Source organism: Corvus brachyrhynchos, unplaced genomic scaffold (assembly GCF_000691975.1).
Source record: "Corvus brachyrhynchos isolate BGI_N302 unplaced genomic scaffold, ASM69197v1 scaffold136, whole genome shotgun sequence".
NCBI lineage: Eukaryota > Metazoa > Chordata > Aves > Passeriformes > Corvidae > Corvus > Corvus brachyrhynchos.
Genome location: NW_008239080.1, coordinates 10,240,264 through 10,261,340, shown reverse-complemented (window position 1 = coordinate 10,261,340; position 21,077 = coordinate 10,240,264). Strand labels below are relative to the sequence as shown.

Genomic DNA, 21,077 nt, shown 5'->3' with positions numbered 1-21,077 from the left:
ATGGAAAATCTCCATTAATTTTTTTTTTTCCATTTGCAGCCATTTGTGCTAACCATAACATGCTTGAACATGAGACAGTGAAAGCAAAGAGGGAAGTTTGGAAGCAAGGCATGAGACCAGCCCTGTGGGTTTTCATCCATTTTTGCCCATGACAGTGCAGACTCCATTTTTGTTTAGTGCCAAACAAATTTGTGGGTATTTCTCCTAAGGCACACCCCTTGGCAAGTGCACACAGAAAAGGCTGTGGGTAACTGTGCACATGTGGGGGACTGGGTGTGCTGCAAAAATGTCACATATTGAGAGTTAAAGCACACCTTCCTTGCTAGAGAAATTAATGTCCTCTTCCAACATTATTCATTGCTGTGCACCAGTGATGCAAGCCTTTTTTAATTTTTAAGGTAAACTTCAATTTTCCATTAACGCTTCTACATTTTAAATTAGGAATGGTTTTGAAGCCACTCCTGAGAAATATTTTTTAATAGAAGAGATGAGGGAAATCACTAGAAAAGGAACCCTCATCTTTTGTATGCTTTTTATTTATCTTTGGGTTTTTTTGCCCTCAATCTTCTGACTCTAAAAAGCCTCATTACACACTTCATTAGTAGCTTTCTGAGGCCCTGTAGTGTAGTAGCATCTACTCAGAGTCTCTGAGGGGTGAAATTGGAGATTTACTGAGGAGAGTTTGAGGGCTAATTACAAAGCCTTATCAACTAATAACGCAATCAGAGGGCCACAGGCATGGCGGTAGTGTTCTCTGCTGCAGTCAGTAAGATCTGGGTTAGATTAGTCTGCAGGGTTAAGAGAGAATGCTGATGAAGGGCAGACAGTCATCTGGCTACCTAGGAAACATCTTTTGTGGGGTCAGAAGACATCCCCATCTTCCTTTGCAGAATAATAGCAAATGCTCTTAAGCAGTGTTAGGCATCTTGTTCTCTGAGAAGTAGCACGGTGTTAAACACAGGGAGTCATTGAGCCCAGATCTCCTGCCTCATTTTGGTAAATACCAGCTTTTTGTTGTAGGGATGAAATGTATTACCCTGGATTAGGGAAGGAAGGGGGGATCCTAAGGCTCTAAACAAAGTCCAGAGTCTTTTCAGGAATAAAGCAGGCTTTTGTCAGAAAAATGCAATTACATGATGGATTGTGGTGAAAATGCAGTAAGACTCAGGTCAATATCACAAGCACAAATTGTGACATCCAAGGGATACAGATATGCTTCTAGTTTTTGGTGCCTATTTGTTTCTGCTTCCAACAAATATGTTAGTTTTACTTTTCATTTGAAAAGGATCAAAAGCCAATTTTCTCATTTCTTTAGTTTTTAGCAAAAACTAAATAAGACTATAAAAGATGTGTACAGAAACTTCTTCAGGCAAGGATTTTAAAATTAAGATGCTTTTGGTTAAAAAGGGAGAAATTTTACATACATATACATATATATATATATATATATTCACTTTTTCCAATTCTACTCAATTGGTTCTCAAGAAATTACAAGAAATTACATAGTCTCATTAATACCTTCAACTTCAGCATGAAGGTCACTTATTTTCTTTAGATCTACTGGTTTTAATGGACTTACATGTGTGTTTAAATTAAGCTTATGCTCAGATGCTTTAATGAGCCCTGATAGTCTGTAGTGTACACTTGTTCTACCCAATTAGGACTTTTTGCATGGCACATGTCTATGCACAAAAAGGGGGGAAAAAAAAAAGTGAGATAGCTTCCTGAAGAAATTAATGAATATTTCAATTCCATAAATGGATTTAGGAGCATGCATCCCATATTTGAGTTCTGCTTAGATCCCCAGACCCATTTGCTGAACTGCTACATGATTCTTTAAATACCCTTTAAGTTTTGGCCATAGCATCCACCTGAATTTTGTTGATGCTGACCAGCTTGTTGCCTGCTTGCAAGAACAAGCTCAAAATGTGATATTGGAACAAGACTTTTAGGATTAGCTACAGATTAGCTATATGTGTAAATCTGTCACCTTCTGGAAAGTTTAGTTTAGATTTCTCATATCCTACTTTTTTTATTACATTCACATTTTGAGTGACTAGCAGTACAGGCTTGGTTTAGCCTACATCCTCTCTATCTTTGCAAGGAGTGATCAAACCACCAGACTGTTTAACGATTCTGATGATTTCCTCTCATCCTCTTCTGGTTCATGTTGTACCAAATCCCTAAACACTTACTGATGGTAAGAGTTCTCTCCTACCAGTGATTAGTAGGCATTTCATAAGGTTGAAAAGAGAAGTCTCCACCTCTTTCCTGGCATACTCCTGTAATAAATCAAATGTTCAATATCTTTCATGCATATTTTTTAAAAAGGTATGGGTCAGTGATGAAGTATCTAGGCATCTAAATAATTTCATTTGGCCCAAATTCTCATATTTGCCTAGTGATCAAAGAGAAGCTTCAGACTGGCAAATATTAGAAAAGAAATTCTTTACTATAGATAAATTTATGAGATTTATGTGCACTTTCAGTTTTCCAAAGAGCCAGAATAAATGTGCTATTTGAAAGGGAGAATCAGACTTAATGTCTACACTCTGAGTTCTCCAATGGGCTGCATGCAGGCACATCTGGACCCCTTTGCAGAGCTCTATTGACTGCAGCAGGGCTCCATGGAGATACAGTGTGACTCGCAGCTGCTATACAATGGCACTAGCTAAGGTTAATCATTAGATTCTGGTCGATGAGTTATTTCACGTACCTAAAAAGACATAGTTAAGATAGATCCAGATGGAGAAATGAATATCCATTGAAATGCAAATCTCTCAATAAAATAGGTTTTGATAACCACAGATACTTTGATAATCCTAATGCACCTCCCTTTTAGGCACCCAAGATGAATTATTTTACAAATTATATTTTTTTGTCCCAGAAAGAAACTTCTGAATTGCATATACTGATTTGAACGGGAGTGATTGTACTTTCTTTAATGTTCCCATTCATTCTCAGATTTTTGCACAAATGCAGGCATGATCATGAAAATAAAAAGGCATGATTTTAGAATATGGCAATTCTGAAAATTAATTTGATGGAACATGGACTTACTTTATATTGGATGCTCCCTGAATAAACCTGATAAACCCTTTCAGAGTCAGAAGGTGACCTTCTTGCTGCAACTTTTAGAGGCCTGAGAAGATGTTAATTCACTTTCAGTACCTTCTTGACCCAGGGTGCACTGGTGGCTGAACATTTGACAGAGAAGAGGTGCTCTGGGGAGTGATCACTATTTTGAATGTGAGTAGATCAAGGAATGACCTTGGGATGTGTATGACATTTGCAGCATTTTTGGCATCACAATCACACTTTTTTAAGCAATGGTATTAGGTTTATGACAAAGTCTGTGATGTCAATCACTTATTAGAAAATAAAATGCAGACCATAAAGAAAAAACCAACCCAAAACCAGTGTGATTGAGAGATCCCTTCTCAGGAGTTATATATTCCATGCTTCCCCTGGAATTGTCTTGGATGTCAAGTATTGCTGCCCAGGAATTAAAATTTGTGGGAAGAAGTTAGGGTGCTTCTAGCTTCTACCTTGTACTCGGCACTAGTGATGCCACACTTCAATTCCTGTGTCCAGTTTTGGGCGTATCTGTCTTGGTTTGAAAGACAAGTGTCTGCTAAGGAAGGCAGGAGCCTCCCTTGGAATGGAAAATGCAACCCCCTTCCTTCCAAATTATTATAATTTTGAAATTAAGGGGCTTTCAGGCAAAGATATGAGGAATAGGAATAACAATTGTTTACTTATATACATATATACACATACATATATATATATGTATATGTAAAACAAGTCAAACAAACAACAGTAACTATGGCGGTAACAACAAACAGAACCAGTAACCCAGTGCCAGCCGTCTCGACTGTCAGGCACTTTCCCCTTTGGTGCAGTTACCGTCACAGCTGGCAGGGGTGCTGGCAGCTCCTGGGAGCAGGGCAGATGCGATGATTCCCCTGCGGCTGCAGGGGGCGCTCCAGAGCTCTCCGGAGCGAGCTGGGGGGGCACGCGGCAATAAAGCTTCTTCACAAACCCCCTGGGGCAGCTGATCCCGGTGCCCCAAGCAGGACCCTCGGGAACAGCAGGGATGAACACAAAGTCCCAGGTGATAGATGAGATGTACCAAACTCCGGAGCTGCAGCGGAAACCCTGGGACTTCTTGGCAGTCAAGGGGTGCTGGGCTACAGCGAAACTAAGAGCTGTGGCAAAGGAATAGTGGCGGGAGGGCAGCCGTGGCCCAGCTCCCAGCGAGGCAGGGAAAGGTAGGCTTGGGATCCCGGGGGTTTCCCTGAGGCACCCCCGCAGATGGTGGAAAGGGCCCTCTTTTAGTAAGGTGGGGTGTTAGGGTCCCTGTGCAACAGCTGCTCCAGCGAGCAAGCTCCACTCACAGTAGGAGAAAGGCAGCAGAGAGCAGAAACCCACAGTGGCGATGAATTCTCTCCACAACCACAGCAGTGTTGCTGCCTGTTCTGAGCTTCCCCTCCAGCCTTTCTCTGCCTCCAAATGCCGAGAGAGCAAGAGCCCTAGGGGCTGTACCCGACCCCTTTTTCCCAGTTCAAATCTCGCGGCATCTCTGACCTACACAAGAGGACCCCAGGTGAGAGAGAGTAGCCAGCTGGACCCCTCCCCCTATGGCCAGGTCTTTTTGTCTCTCTTAAGTATGCAGTAATTTGTCCCCCTGGCAACATGTATGGGGAAAATTCTTTTAAGAGAAAAAAACCAAAAGGAGAACTCCTAAAACCCCAACACCCTCACTTCAAGAAGGAAACTGAGATGCTGGAGTGTGGCCAGACAAGGGCAGCAAAGCTGGTGAAGAATCTGGAACACAAGTCCTGTGACGAGTAGCTGGGGGAGCTGGGGTTGTTTAGCCTGGAGAAGAGGAGGCTCAGGGGAGACCTTTGCATTCTCTACAGCTGCCTGAAAGGAGGTTGTAGCCGGGGGGGGTCAGTGTCTTCTCCTATGCAAACAGTGAAAGGACAAGAGGACACAGTCTTAATCTGCACCAGGGGAGGTTTAGGCTGGGCATTAGGAAGAAGTTCTTGACAGAAAGGGTGATTGGGCATTGGAATGGGCTACCCAGAGAGGTGATGGAGTCACTGTCCCTGGAGATGTTTAACGAAAGACTGGACATGGCACTCAGTGCCATGGTCTAGTTGACAAGGTCTACTTAGGTCATAGGTTTAACTTGATGATCTCAGAGGTCTTTTCCAACCTACTTGATTCTGTGATTTTGTGATTTTTTTGTTGTTGTTTTGACCCTGGATTAGCTATAAGATGTAAAACCATGCCATTTTCTAATTCTTGCATTTCAAGCTGTCCTAAAAGTGAAACAATATTGTTTACCATACATACCTTTTCACCAAATAACTAAAAGATTTGCCTTCTGCAAAACATGCAATGCTTGCATAAGTCCTGGTGCAGTACTGTGTGTTGTAAATCTAGCTCACAGCAATACTTGTCATGCAGCAATGACAAGAGACTTCAGGAAACATGCCACAAACCATACTGGGTGTTCATCAGCGTCTGATCTTGGTGACAACAAAGGGTGGGCTCAGTGCAACACAAAGTGATAGATTTTGACTGAGTGGTGCAAGGTGCTGTGGTACACATCGCAGTGGGGATGCCTCAAATCCCGCAGCACCATATGTGAAGTCACCAAGCTACTTCAGATGCTATCCATGGTGCCATAAACTATCCAAAAGTTATATAAAACAATGGAATGCAGCAAAAAAACCCCAATCAATGTTATCTATCTTTTATTTACGGAGTATCTTACTCCTTTTACAAATATACCATTAATATAAAAGGAAATATATGGTTAAATATTATATTGCTGAAGATGAGGAAATAAGGGTCTTTCTGTTATCATTAGGTAATGGCCTTCCTTTATCATTAGTTAATGTGTTATTGCAGCCATTGAATTAGCTTGCATTTTTGTTCCTTTCATTAAAATGTGTTCTAAATAGCTCTCTGCTTTTCCAAGTCTTCTGGCCTAAGTTGGGAAAAGAAAAGGAGATGTAGACATCTTTTTCCATCTCCTGAAACCTCTTCACAAACCTTATATAGTGCTTTTTGATTGCAATACAAGGAAACTTAAGTTTCTTCCTATAGTTTTGATGTATAGAATCCTATTAAGTATGACTAAAAGATAAGGAATAACAGAAATTTTAATTGGGGGTTTGGAGTCAAAAGAATTGTAAAAAATCATCCTTTTTGTTCTTTGTGTTTGGGGTTTTTTTAGCACATTTCGTTGCATGTTGTAAAGTTAAAATAGCAGAGTTTTCCTGCAATTATTTTCCCCCATTCTGCTCTTAAATTTTACTCTGGATGAGGTGTGGGCAAGAACAGCTAGTTTGCATGAGAAGTTGAAGAGGTTTTGGGTTTGTGGTAGCCTCCCAAATGAGGGGGTAGGATTAGGTGTCTGTTGCTGGTTGAGCAGGGCTGTGATGACAAATAGAGGTGTTAGGGGTACTTTTGAAATCTGGAGAGGACAGAAGCATAAGTGGCCAAATGCTGACTTCTGGTGGGTGTTTTAGATCATGAACAGGAAGCTGTGAGCTGGTACTTAAAGAAAGGGCAGTAAGGATCTGGGTGGGTCAAGAATGAGAAAGAGCTGTCCTTGGGGATTCCGGTAAATATGAGTTCTGGAGCTGGAGGAAGTGGTAGCTTTCACGTAGGAGCATCAGGACATGTGAGATTTGGATACAGAAGCCTGAGTTTTTGCAGTTTAGAGAAATGCAAGAAAAAGGAGACTGTAATGCTCAGGACTGCTTTTGGACTACTGTCTCTTCCCTTGTTCTTGATCTATTTTTTGTGGGAATATGCAACCTAACCTCACTGCTGTTCACTCTGTACCAGGATATCCCAGCTATGCTAACAGACATGCTATCAGTTATACTGTCCCAGAGAAACACGTCATGCTATAGCTCACTTTATGTGGTTATAACACAGTATTTTGTCCTCCCTGAACACACTCAGGCAATCTGCTGAGTGCTGAAAGTGCTGTTGCAAATTTAGCTACCTTCACTGGGAGTCCTTCACTTTTAAAGTAAAGATTCTCAACAGCGGCAAGATCATTACATGGAAGTTCTTTTTTCCCGAAAATTTCTTTAGGCTTTGAGGCTTTCTTTCAGCTAAAATATTTCTCATTAAATTTAACACATCTGCCTGGCTGCCATGAACTTCCTCTGAAGCCAATGGAAAATGGAAAGCAAACCTTGGGGGCAGAAATGCTTTTAAAGGACATCTGTTCCTAGAATCTTGTCTATTCAGAAAAGCAAGTGGGAAGAGAGCAGACTAATTTAGTTTCTCCTATTAGTCTCACTCTATTCTTCCTTTTCCATAGCATTGATTTTTAGAGCCACCTCTTTGATGTTACTATGTATATTTGTTTAGTAGTCCTGGAGATGATCTGTTAAAACATCTCGTTTGCACATACTTGTCTTGCCCTTCCGCAGTGATCAGCTGAGATATAAGATCATCTATGCTGCTAGAGAATATAAAAGAAAATTATTTTCTCTTTTCAAAGTGAAAGAACCTTGATGTTTTGGAAATGAAGGTCAAGAATTTTGTTCCTAAGCTTATAGATAGAGTGGATGTCATTAAAAAGTCAGAATTTACCAAGGCCAGATGTTGATTGTGTTTTCTAATATTGTTGACAAGCATGAGACTTCCTTGAGCAACAGGTCATGACATTTGAGAGCAACTTCCCCATGTAACTCTGGTATTTTGCTTCTGGATCATATTTATAGCAAGGTCATAATTTTCACCATGCATCGACACGTTTATCCTAGAGGATAACCTTGAGATTATATCTTAGAAATGAAAACTAATAATTTCTATCAGGAAGATTACAAAGGGTTAATCAAATGAGTGTAAAATTGCTTTTATAGCCTAATATATGCAGCATTTCTTTTACTTTGCTACAGTTCCATGAATCAATTAATCTCCTCTGATAAATGAAAAATTATTTAACTATCAGGTAATATCCAAACTCATTCATCAAAACTCAGCTGCTTAGAAGTGCTATGGAATTCTAGGCTTCTTTCCATAAGAAATTATTGCTGTAAAAATTGTTGATGGCATTTAATGATAGCAATACCTAACAAGGAACCAGAATGTGATTAGTTAAATAGTAGATTGTTAAGCATTACTTAGCAAAGGGGACAGTTACGAGGATCAAGTTTAAATTAATTAATTTTAAGTAGTTCATACAGTAATTTATAATTTAATTCTTTTCCTTCTATCTTTTCTTAATGTGGCCCATGTTTTAATGAAACCTCAAACATCTCATTCACAAACTGTTTATGAACTCAGAATCTAGATTTTGCCACCTGATGATGACAAGCAGAAGGTCCAGCAGGGACTTACTTGTTTTGAAAAATACTAACATAACAACATCAAAGAGATTATTGACAATACCAGGCAGATTAAAGTCTCTCTGTCCTCGTGAGACCCCACCTGGAGTAGTATGTCCAGGTCAGAAGTCGTCAGCACAAGATGCGGACCCCTTAGATCAGGTCTGCAGGAGGCCACAAGGTGATCAGAGGGCTGGAGCTCGTCTCCTGTGAAGACAGGCTGAGAGACCTGGGGTTGTTCAGCCTGGAGAAGAGAAGACACCCTTGCAACCTTTCCATACCTAAAGTGGGCTTTTAAAGAAGAGGGAGAGTGACTTTTTACCTGGACAGGTAGTGATAGGACAAGGGGTGATCAGTTTTCAACTTAGAGATTTAGGTTAAATCTTAGGAAGAAATTCTTGACTGTGAGAGTGGTGAGGCACTGGCACAGGTTGCCCAGAGAAGCTGCGGATGCCCCATCCCTGGATGTGTTCAGGGCCAGGTTGGATGGGGCTTTGAGCAACCTGGTCTAGTGGGAGATGTCCTTGCCGTTGGCAGGGGGTTGGAACTTCATGATCTTTAAGGTCCCTTCCAACACAAGCCATTCTCTGATTCCATGATGAAGTAAAGCATATGCAAAAATCAGAATAACACAGAGCAGGTGTCAGTCATCAGCCTTCCTATAGAGGAAAGGAAGTTTAGTTACATCCAGCAACTAAATGTAGATAGAGAGGCTTTACACCACTTCACCTAATCTATTATATTTGTCTTCATACCTACGGGAACAAAAAAATGCTGCTACAGCTCTTCTTTTTATCATCTAGAACCAAATTAGACCCACTATCAGACTGTTATCTTAATCATAGAATCACTTTGATTGTAATGACTTAATTAACCTCTGAGCACATACCTGCAATAATCTCATACATTTTCATTTTGGTTTTAGCAGTTATAGCATAGTTTCTACATAGTTTACCTCTGGCATGAGGTTACAGAGACATTCCATAGAAGGAACTGAATAGACAGGAAGAAATTAATTGTTTTCTTCTCCAGGGAAATTTCTTAGGATTTTGAAAGAATGACTGCCTTGAACAAAGATGAAAACAAAACCCATCCTTTTTTTTTTGCTTCACCAGCTCTGTTGCTCTTCTTTGGACATGCTCCAGCAAATTTATTAGGAAAAATTTCTTCACTGAAAGAATTATCAGACATTGGAGCAGGCTGCCCAGGGAAATGGCTGAGTCACCATCCTTGGGGTATTTAAAGGACATGTAGATGTGGTACTTAGGGACATGGTTTAGCAGTGGACTTGGCAGCATCTGGTTACCAATTGGATTCAATGATCTCAGAGGCCTTTTCCAAAGTAGATGATTCTGTGAATCTAAGGCAGATGCATCGAGGAAGCAAGGCTATGTCTGTGTTGACCCTGAGATGCGAGAACACATGGAAATGCTTGAGAACAGATCTCCCAAGTATAAGGGTCTCTAAATCCCATCTGCTCTTGCAGCTGGTGGTGTGAGGGAATACTAGATCATCACGTCAGACATCAAAGGACATGGCCACACAGGGAGATGGATCTCAGTACTCTTTGCTTTTCTAGGCAAAGCCATGATAAAATGTTGGAGATTCCTCCCTGAATGCTCCTCAGGGACTGCATCCAAACTCAGGTTGTGTCCACTCCGTGAGGAAGGCTGAGTTCCCTCAAGCACCAGCCTATGGTCATGCTCAGTGTTTGATAAATATAGTCTGAGAAACAAAATCCTGGTTTATGCTTCATCTTGCAGCAGGAGTTGAACCTGTGGCTTTCTCACTCACTGAGTGGTCTGGTTCTTCCAGAGAGGAAACTTCACCATTCACAGGGAAATGTCCAACAGCCCAGGCACATGTCACAGACACTGCTGGACTGACCAGCTCTGCCAGCTCAGCATGAAGTAACCATATGGCCAATATTAGGTATTCAACTGGCACAAATCTACTTTCCCATAAACAGTTTTTGTTAAAGCTACCTTTAAGGAATAAATATAAAAACTACATATTTACCACATGAAACCAAATCTTGTCTGGGGTATTAATTAATTTCTGCACTGATCTGCAAGGGAAAGTTCTAAAATATGATTTACAGAGGTTCTGAGAACTCTGGTGTACCATGTTTGAGATTTTAATTTTTTGTATTCAAGGCAAAGTACTGAGCTTTTCTTAGGTTTATTTATTTTCCTGTGATGTTAATCAATACATTTAAAACAAAACATGAAGACTAGCATGCCCTTGGTGTGAAAGCATACTGAAGAGGGTTCAGTGTGGTGTTACAGTCCCAGTCCTCCAAAATGGGAAATGTGTTGTAATAAAACAATTTTTAGAGCTTCATGTAGTTGCTCTGAGCACCTTATTAATTTATTTTTCTTTAGCTGAACATGGGATATTTCAATCTTTTGTAAAACTATATCAATCCTTTGAAGATAAAAGGTCTCTTGATGCCTAACACCCTGATGAAAACCAGATTACAAGTAGCAGATTTTATCTATGAAGAAAGATTTTTAGTTACTTTGGTTTGTGCTTTAGCTCTATTTTTTGTTCCTGTTGACCTAGACACTGTCTTTTAGTAAAGTTCAATGTTAATAGCCAGGAGGATTGATGATGTTTAAATACAGCAAAGATTTAAAATTTCATACCATCTAGGTAGCAGAGCCACAGATTCTCTGCTTGTGCTAAGACATTTGATTACAACAGATCTATGATGCTTTATATGGAGTAAGATTTGGACCCGGGTGAGTGGGTTTGTGAGTCTCATACAAATTACTGTCTTCAGTGTCCTAATTGATTCCATCTGTAGTTTTACACCCTTTCCTTTTTTCTTCCTCTTTCCTTTGTAGTCAGAGCTACCTTCAAACTGCAAGTGACGTGCCTGGGGGTCACAACCTGGATCCCTCTGCAAACTACAATTCCCCAAAGTTTCGCTCAAGGAATCAGAGCTATATGAGAGCAGTGAGCACGCTCAGTCAGGCCAGCTGTGTTAGTCAGGTGGGAAATTCTTGTTATAACTTTTCTTATAGGTTAACTGCAGATATGAGAGTTGTTACTAGTGGATGGTTTTAGTTTTTGGGGTTTTTTAAAATTAATATCAAACTGAGGATGTGAATTGTCGAAGTAATTGAGTTCTAAGGAATATTACTCAGAACTTCAAGAAAAATACTGAATGCTAGAGGTGAAGAGATATTACTACACATAATATTTTCCATTTATTTTCATTAAAAATATAAATACAAGTGTTTTTCTTTTCAGTCCATATTAAATATTTAAATGTTAAGAAGATTCAGACTGAACATGAGGAGTACACTCCTACAATACTCATCCTCTGAAAATACCTGCTCTGATTTCAGTAAATGTGGATTGGCAGATTAAGATAGAGATTGAAAAAAATTATGCTCCAAAAGAGCAGTGATTCATCCTAAACCAAATCACTCACTCTTCTTGGGTGAAAGAATAAGTCCCATAAAAAATTCTATGTGTGGCGTCTTCTGAAAAGGTACAGGTTTCCTTCCTACTGGTTTTATGTCTATTAGTTAGTGCTAACTTGTGGTAAAGTGAGGTTTGAATCAGACCTGAAGTGCAAGCAGCCATAAGAAGTATGCTCATGTTCTGTTTAGCAGAGGACTTTACATAAAATTCCCAATGTTTCTGATGTTTATAGGTCCTGAATTTTCTTTCCGGTGTTGTTTAATGACAGATGGGCCCTGCCCTCGCCTCAGACATGTTACTTAATATTTCTTTGACCATTTAGTGAGCCACCTAAGGGTATACTTACACAATGGTTATGTTAAAAGGGAAATCTTTTTAAAGCAATTTTATATTCATTCATATTAGATTTGTACTGCATGGCTATTCAGGCCTGGATTCAACTCATCTAATTTGAGGCTTTTAACTGAGGCAACAACTAAAGCTCCCTCTGTAGTTAATGGAGCGAGCTTCTTCCAGGACAGTAAACATCCCTAGTGGGCTAAGAGCCCTCCAGAAATGCTTGTCAGTCTCCACTGACTGAAGAGAGCTGGCAGGAGCAAGTCACTTGACTAATGCCCTTCAGTCAAATTCCTTAATTTCCGTGAAGTAATCCTAAATATAATCTTATGTGACACGCATTGGCATTAGAAACAGTCAGTCATTTTCCAAACCTTTCACTATTTTTTTTTCCACAGCTCCCTTGTGAAAACTGTTCCCATCATTCTCATGCCTTGGTTTTTATTATGCTGGTTTGGTTATTTTCTGTTTTTATTATATTCTGCTTTTGAGAAAGTTTCACATGGATTAGATCCTGCATTCAAAGCAAATGCTGTTGGCCACCACCTAAACAGTGTTACCGCATAGAACTATTCCAATGTCTTCTGCCTCTATGACCATGTCCGTGCACAGAGATGTTCACTGAGCTGTCCATAAGGACTAATTGGTTTCAGTAGTGGTTAAAATTCTTCATTCCAGTGTGCATTACCTGGAAGGCTTCCACAATAGATTTCATTTGCAGGTAGATTGCTCAATTGGCCAGATTAACTAAACCTGCTGAATATAGTTCCTTACTCTTTCAGTGTTCACTAACCTATGGAACTTTGTGTTAGCCACACACTTCCTGCCTCACAGTCCACCTGTTTCCAGACCATTAATAAATGCATTTAATAGATATTACCCAAAGCAAATGTATAAAAATATCAAGTTCTGAACATTTGCTGTTTCCTGCTCTTTTGCCATGACACCATCCTCTTCTTGTACCATCTACATAATAGAAGTTTGTATAATTTGTGGCATTTTTTGTGCCTTTTTGTTGTGAGATCCTTCCTTTTTCACACCTGATGAAGGGTAGGCTCAAGAAGAATGCTGACTTCCATGGTTTATATTTTTAATTTAAGTTTAAAAACTTTTAATTTTCTATTGTCAATAACCTTAGTTTGAACGAAGTGGTTAAGACTTACAGAGTTTATGGACTAAATTACCATATATTTCCTGATCAACAATATTGCAAAATAGTTCAGAGTAAGATTTTTTTAATCTCTTTGAGATTGCATTAGCCTACTTAACTTTATTAAAAGCAAATTTTATGAAGGGTAATGTAATTCCTTTCAGAAGAGTTTTAGTAGTCGAAATGTCTTAACACAAAATTAAAATACCAGTTATTCATAATCATCAGAACTTCTGTATAAAATTTCCATTTACTTAACCAAAATCCTAAAACATTTGAAATATTTGCAGGGACTCTCTTTCCATAAGAATAAAACACTAAGAGCACTTAGCAGCTGTAGAGGAAAATTAATATCAACTGGATGTGACATTTAGTGATGCTATAAATTTAATCTGTAAAATTATTCATACTGATTCTGACTTCTAGCACTCATTTTTTAGAAAAAAATTATTTTCAGAAAGACGTGCAATCATCTGTTCAGAGTTAATTTCCTATCTGATTTTGGATAAACACAATATTAAATTATTCAGGTTAAATACAGGTTGTTAAGGCTGACTTCAGTGAAGGATTAAAAAATGCTGTAGGTAGAATTAAGGCACTAATCTTCAAGACAGCAACATAGGGCTACCTACCGAGAGATTGCCCAAGCCTGGCCACTCTGCCTAAGCCCTGTTTATCATGGAAATTGCCTCTGAAAAAGGCACAGTGTTGTATCATGCCCAGCCTGCAAAGGGTTAGCAGGTAAATGCTGGGTACTGCCCAAGCCCTGCAGGGAGCTGCAGGATGCTGCTGAAATACCCCAAGGGGACACCCTGGTAGAGGGTACAGGAGGCACAGCTCTGCCAGACAGAGTTCTACAGGCTGGGAGAAGTATCAGATTTTATATAGTGCTGCTGAAGAAAAGGTTCTTCCATGGTAGTGAATGGCTAAGCCAGATAACCAGGGAGTGAGGTTGGCTTGGGTCCCTTCTCAGCTATGCCAAAAGATATTAAATGTAACATTAATGTATGGCATGTGTGATGCACTTAATATATACATGTAAACAGCTGATGTCAGTTAAACAATGTGAATGTGATCAGAAGGGATTACTACATTTTAACTATTTGCTAAAACAGTTCTTCATCAATGTACAGGTGTCCATTTGAGATGTTGAGGCCGTGATGATCACAAAAAAGCAAGTCAAAAATCAAATGCATTGTTGTTGTTTATTCAGATGAGTGAAGCAGAGGTTAATGGGCAATTTGAATCGGTGTGTGAATCAGTGTTTAGTGAAGTTGAAGCTCAGGCAATGGATGCCCTTGACCTCCCGGGATGTTTCCGAACAAGAAGCCACAGTTACTTGCGTGCCATTCAGGCAGGCTATTCCCAAGATGATGAATGTATACCTGCGCTGACATCTTCCAACATCACCTCAACCATCAGGTCAACCACAGGTAAGCAAAGGTCCACTGACCCTTCTGCTGCGCTGCATGTAAAAATATACCAGCTTGTTTTCTGAAAGGATGTTTGACACTGGAAACATTTTCCCTGTGTAGAGATAATGTTTGATACCAATATTCTTAAGTCTGTAATACTGTACCATTGTGGCTGCATCTTGGAATAAGCTCCTTCTGAGAAGAATCGTGCATGCATAATATAATGGACCTGGATTTTTGACCTCCATTTCACATACATAGAGTTATCTAGGTGCAAATATAAAAATGCAAGTGCAAATGGTATAATTTCAATATTATTAGACATGAGTGAGGTTTATCTATCAAGTAATTGATCTTCTAAATGAGATTACTTGTGCTAATTTTAATTTAGGTTGTTAAAGCACCAAAAAAAAAAAGAGAAGCAAGATTAAAAATATTTGGTCTAAATACTCGAAGGCAGTTAATTTAAAAGGTAATTAATTACTTTTAGGGCAGGTGTAACCAATTGTATCAATGCACTGAATTGTAAATGTTTTGGCAAGTTTCACACATCTGATATTTCTCATCAGTAGCCATTAGCATTCATTGTTATAACACTCACTGTTAAGGTCTTTTAACATTCTTCTGGCAACTTTCTTTTCTCTTATTAGTTGCTTAGCAAAGATGATAGCTTTATTCATTTTAGAATATTAGCGTGTATTTGTAGAGAAAAGATTACACAGAGAGCAGTTAAATAATTAAAATGAAATCTATAGGAAATATGTATTCTTTGTAAACTGATTCCAATTCACTTCTATGTTTCCAGTTATGTTAATGTCAGTTCCTAATTATAATATTGTCCTTGCCAGATACTATTAAGTTGTAACGCAGGCTACCCATCTGCAAAAGGTAAAAGTGAGCTCAAAGCATATAGTATAGAAATACTTTTTAAATTATTTGCTTGACATACGTGTTGTATAACAGAACAGTGGGAGCTTAGAAAGGAAGCTGCAGTTGAATAACATACATTTGCATTCCAGAAGTAGCATAAAATGTTATTTTATCTTAAGCATAGTATTTTAATTGTTATATAAAATTTTGTGTAAAACTAGAAATTGTTGCTCACAGTGCCCCCTCTAGGAATGTTTCTGTCCTTTGATTAATAGAGATGCTATCATGATATAAAATCAGATCTTATTGCTACCCCAAAGACTAATTTTCGTCTTTATCATATATTACTGTGTGGTCATTATGAAGACACCTTCCATGGCAAAAGACAAAAATAGATACTTATTTTGGAGTCTGACTCCAAGTACTGTATTGGAATATTTTCAGGATTACCTTGGTTACCAAGTGGACTGATTTTAACTTAAGCTGTCTTGAGTTTATATGCTAGATAAGCCCGAAATTCTCACTGAAAAGAATTTATTTTCCCTAGAGTGACAAAGCTGAATAATAGAATATTTTTGGGAAAATAAAAGATTAGGTAACAAATATGTTTGCATCACAGTGTTTTCATACTTATGAAAAATGTTTTGCATTGATTAGTAGCCTGCTGGTTAAATACTGTGGTTCTGAAAACTTTAACCTTCATTTCACACATAATTTCTTCCTCATCTCAGAAATTACTTATCAGATAGATTTTCTTGCCCACAAATGTAATTCTTCTTCTTTGTGGGCAAGTGATATTGACAATCTGAAGAAATAAGATTATTTGAGGTGTTTTCCTGATCCAAAATTTCCAAGCCTATGGACTGTATACAGTTCTGAGTGTGGTCTTATATTTAAAATATCATCTCTGTGCCCCCGAGCAAGTTTGTCCTCAGCTTCTACATAAGGTAAATATACAAATCAGAAATAATTATCTGATATACGAGAAGAGTAAGGATTATGTGATTCACTTTTAATGGGAAATTTCAGTTGCCAAATAAGTTCTTGTTTTTAAAACCCTAGGGGTGACTCTTCCATTTTTCTCTCTTCAGCCTCTGTCACTTTGAAGGGAGATGCTTCATTTCTTATCATTAGTATAATTCAAAAAAAAATCTTACTTTTCCATCCCTCTCTGAAAATTGTAAAAGAAGCAGTTGCCTGAAATGTGAAAATGGTGTTGGAAGATATTTGACATTTATACGGTGTTCATTCTAATAAATGTCAAAAAGGCCAGTGTTTCACATCAGCTTTTAGTTCCAATTCAGTCTTTTGAATTCTTATGAAAATTACATTAATTTCTTTTTTGGTTCTGATGTAACAAATTCTTCTTGGCAAAGAAACTAAAGGAATTCTTTAGAAAATTAACACTAATTTCAATTTAATTATCCCATTCAATTTTAGTGATATAGGTCATGATTACCTCTTACCATTATTGTAAGGCAATTAATTCATAACACATAGGTTTAGCTAAAAATTAATTCTTGTAACTAAAAATGTAAACCTAAAATAAAGTAGTAGTATTTGATCTATGAATTCAATTACAAAGGTATAGAATATATATTTAGAGCATGCAGTTTGCTAAACTATTCCAAGATGCATTAACAGCTTTCAGAAGGTAGAAAGGTTGCACCTATAACAAATATTATGAGGGACATTATTAATGGACTCTGCTAATGGGGCTTTCTAATAGATGGAAAAAGAACTACTGGTGTTGGGCTCTTCTTAACTGGATACAACTTTACAGAGAAAGCCCAATGAAACATTGGTGCTAAAGAGCACAACTTCTGCACAGATCCATGTAGTTTAATTATTTGTGGAACCAGTCTTCTCCGCCTCTGAAGGAGACTGTGACAAGGCATAGGGCACTCCCTGTTAGCCCAGGTGTAAATGAATGAGACAAGTGACAGTGCGAAGGAGGCAGCCAGCATTGCTGGCCCACAGTAAGCTAGACTCGGGCTCTGCGTGACCCCTGCTGAGACTCATTTCATTGAGGTTAGGGCACTTCTAGCCATCATGTTTCATTTTTTGAAGAGATAATGAACTCAGTAAAAGACACTTGATGTTAAAAGCCCTGAATGACAGCATATGCTTTCTGTCTCTGAACCGTATCCAGTCACAGCTGTCAGATGCACAGCTGAGAAAATACAGCTCCAGCTGCTGCTGCCTCCCACCTCGTTCCTCCACCACAGACAACATGTAATTTCCTGAATGGGAAGTCACTGAGTGCAGTAGTCATCCTAAATGCTACTGACTTACAGCTCTGCTACTCCTGCAAGCAATGCTTCACTTTTCAGGAAGAGTTCATAAAAACTGGGTTACTTTCCCAGGCAGTACCAACCCGCTTCCCTGTTGTCTAAGCAATCATCATGCTGTCAGCTCAGCAGGCTCCTTCCCAGTGACGCTTGGGGAGTGTGGCACAGTGCTGCGGGAAGCAAAGGCTGCCGGAGGTGTTGGGGCTGTGTCACCACCAGCTGAGCCCGCAGGGAGCCCTGACTGTGGAGTCCTGCTGGGAAATGGAGTGCAAGGTCAGGAGCAGTGCGGCAGTAACACGTTATCCCACCTGCAACACCTGGCTTCTCTTACTGAAAAGTAGTTCAGATATCGTGGTACAACACTTGACTGTACTATGAAAACATAACCAACAAGGACATCTGGAAGATATTAATCACTCCCTCCCTTGTTTCCTCTTTGTCTGAGGTCAACTTATTTTTGTTACAAGTTCTGTATGTAGAAAGAGTCCTTTATATTACTCACTCTATATGTTAGAGACTATTTCAGGGTGTTTCCTCACAGGTTTTTTAGTTTGGTTTTGTTGTGAATGCAGAAATACTGAATTGCAATGGTAATGGAGGTAGCAGTTAGGATGGTCTCTTGTGAAGCAGATGAACAAGCTAAAATCCCTTCCCTGAGAGAGAGAGAGTACCTTCCTATTTGTACTTCTGGCCAACTTGAACGCCAGCTTATCATCTGTTCAGATGTGCAGGCACACGTATTTTCTTCTGATGACATTATTATACGTTGTATAAAACACTTCCATTTTTATTGAGAGAAACACTGCCTCTCTGGGCCACTGCTCAGGATGTTCACCCATCAGGTGAAATATCTTCTCAGTGTATATTGCTTTTATAGTCAAATTGAAACAGCTAAGCCAGAAATACTAAATATGTGACTCAATCAGTTGTATGAAATCCTTCTCTACCAACAAGCACAGACTAAGTGGCCTCGGTTAAGTTCTTTGGTTTTTAGTCTGATGCATAAAAGAGAGGATCATTTTCAGTTTCTTAAAACTATTTCATGTTTTCCTCTAACCCAAGTTTTTGGTTACAACAGTATTTTTTGACTCGATTAATGATAAAAAAAATCCACCTAGCTATGGACCTCAGCACAATGGAGACTTGGTCAGGGTACATAGAGGCATCCTGGATTTCTGTCCTATGTTAAATGTCAGTCTAAAGTAATTTCTTCCACTTCAGGGATTGCCTGCTAATCTTGAGAGAAACTTAGCATGGAAGCATTGCTGGATTTAGGGATTGTAGTTACTAGCCTTAAGTTGCCAGTATACTGCATAATTTTTTAAAATTCTTCTAGAAAATGTAGCATAATGCAAATCTGTCAGATTTTTCCAACCTCAATGATTCTCTCAGTTGTACATGCACCTCCTTTTATCTGATTCATAGTAGGTAGGTCAACTAAGCTCATGCTTGCTAAAGACTTCGCTGAAGAAGATGAAAAGTAGAGAACTGTCTTTTGGCCATATTAGTTTTCTCAGTCAGCTGGATTCTGCTTGCAATGAGTAAATTCAGATAATTCCGCATTTACTGAACTATTGAGCACTAATTCCAAACCAATTAATTCAAACAAGGTCACATTGGATGTGGGAGGTTTCAATTAGAGCTCCTACAATTACTCAGGATGCCTGAGGAACTGCAGGTTTCCCTTGTCCTGACTTCAAGCTATTTTCAGCTTTTCATTTTCAAGGAAAGGCCTAGTAGGGTGAATTTTTACAGCCCATGTTTGATATTTAGCTACAAAAAAATCTCATGGTCAGTGAACTGATTGCACAGTCATATACTTACAAAAATGAAATTGTACTGTTCCATAGCATAGCTACCCATTCAGACCCTGAAAGGACTGATTTACTGGTTGCTATCTGAACACTAATAACATTAGTTATTGTTTTTAGGTTTTGCTGATTTGTTGGGTTTTTTCAATATATGAGGATACCAAAGGTGGGCAAAAGCCATGGTGCTACTACATATGACACCCCTCCCATGAGAAAAACATAAGAGAGTCAGGACTGCTCAGAGTGGGGAGGAGAAAGCTCAGAGGGAATTTTATAAATGTGTATAAATATAAAAATTGAGAAAATAATGCTCTCAGTTCTTAAAAGAATAATGGTTTATGAGCAACAGCTGTGTGAATTTCTTTTATTTCCTCAAGTATGAGATACTTCATCCAGGTGGCTGTTTGGATCTTAATCTGATGCACTATGGCTAGGAAAGCCCAGCCAAATGGGGGAAAACATATGCATGAAGTTACATCTCCACAATTTCTGTTCTGTCTATAGAAGTAAATGCTCAGTCTGAGAGGATTTTATTGGTATCCATTGCTAAGTAATAGCTAGCAGTGGAATCCACAACAGGTACGTTTAAAAACACAAAACATTGAGTCCAAATAAGATATAGAAGGCTGTGTTCTCAATCATAATTTATTATGTTGACTTTCCTTAATTACTGTTGGGGCTCCATGGAATTATCTGACACTCCAGCTCTCTGCAGGAAACACACTAGCTATCTGTGGGAGCACTTGGGCATCCTAAGTTAATCCTTTGATGCTGTGCCAACTTGTGTTCCTGTGCTGTGAGAATAAATCTTATCCTAACAAATGATGAGCCCAGTTCTACACTTGGATATGCACACATAATTTTCATTGCTCTGGGCGTATCTGGAGGGCATAATTAGTCTTTAATTTTTTTAAACATATTGAAGTTCTGCTGCTAGGCTGACACCGCTGTTCACTAGCAGCTCTACATGGTGGAAATGGCCCAGGGAGTCACTGGGATGAAGGTGACACAAACACTTTGGTTCAAGGAGTTTGACAGAGGATGGTCAAGGGGCTGTCACAACTGTTCACAACTCTGGGATTCCTGGAGATGGAGTAAGGCTGTGCTAATCAGGGCTGCCTGGCCTCTTCAGGCTGATGAGGCATGAAAGCAGTTGGAGCAGTAGCCAGGAGCTTTTTATAATTTTCATTCTCCCTGGTACAGATTATCTTCAGAGTCAAAGATAAAAATGAAGTCACCGTCTTCCATCTATGGTTAGTTTAAAAAATGTATAATGCGTGTTTCTCTCTTGCTCCTGCTGTTCTGTGCTTGACAAAATTCCTCTGTAATCCACTGGTCCTTTTTTTATTAAAAAGGATACCTATGCTCCCTCCCCTGGCAGAATTTGGTTTCAAAGCTAG

General features: G+C 39.0%; 1 protein-coding gene across 10 annotated transcripts in view; it reads left to right on the top strand.

Moving 5' to 3' along the window:
• DLGAP2 (DLG associated protein 2) overlaps positions 1 to 21,077 on the top strand; it is a 342,864-nt gene that overhangs the window by 275,394 nt on the left and 46,393 nt on the right. For all 10 annotated transcript variants that reach the window (XM_008637654.2, XM_017739294.1, XM_017739302.1 and 7 more), the window contains 2 exons: positions 11,219 to 11,366; positions 14,504 to 14,723. In XM_008637654.2, the coding sequence (XP_008635876.2) occupies positions 11,219 to 11,366; positions 14,504 to 14,723 (368 nt within the window). The remainder of the gene's footprint in view (positions 1 to 11,218; positions 11,367 to 14,503; positions 14,724 to 21,077) is intronic.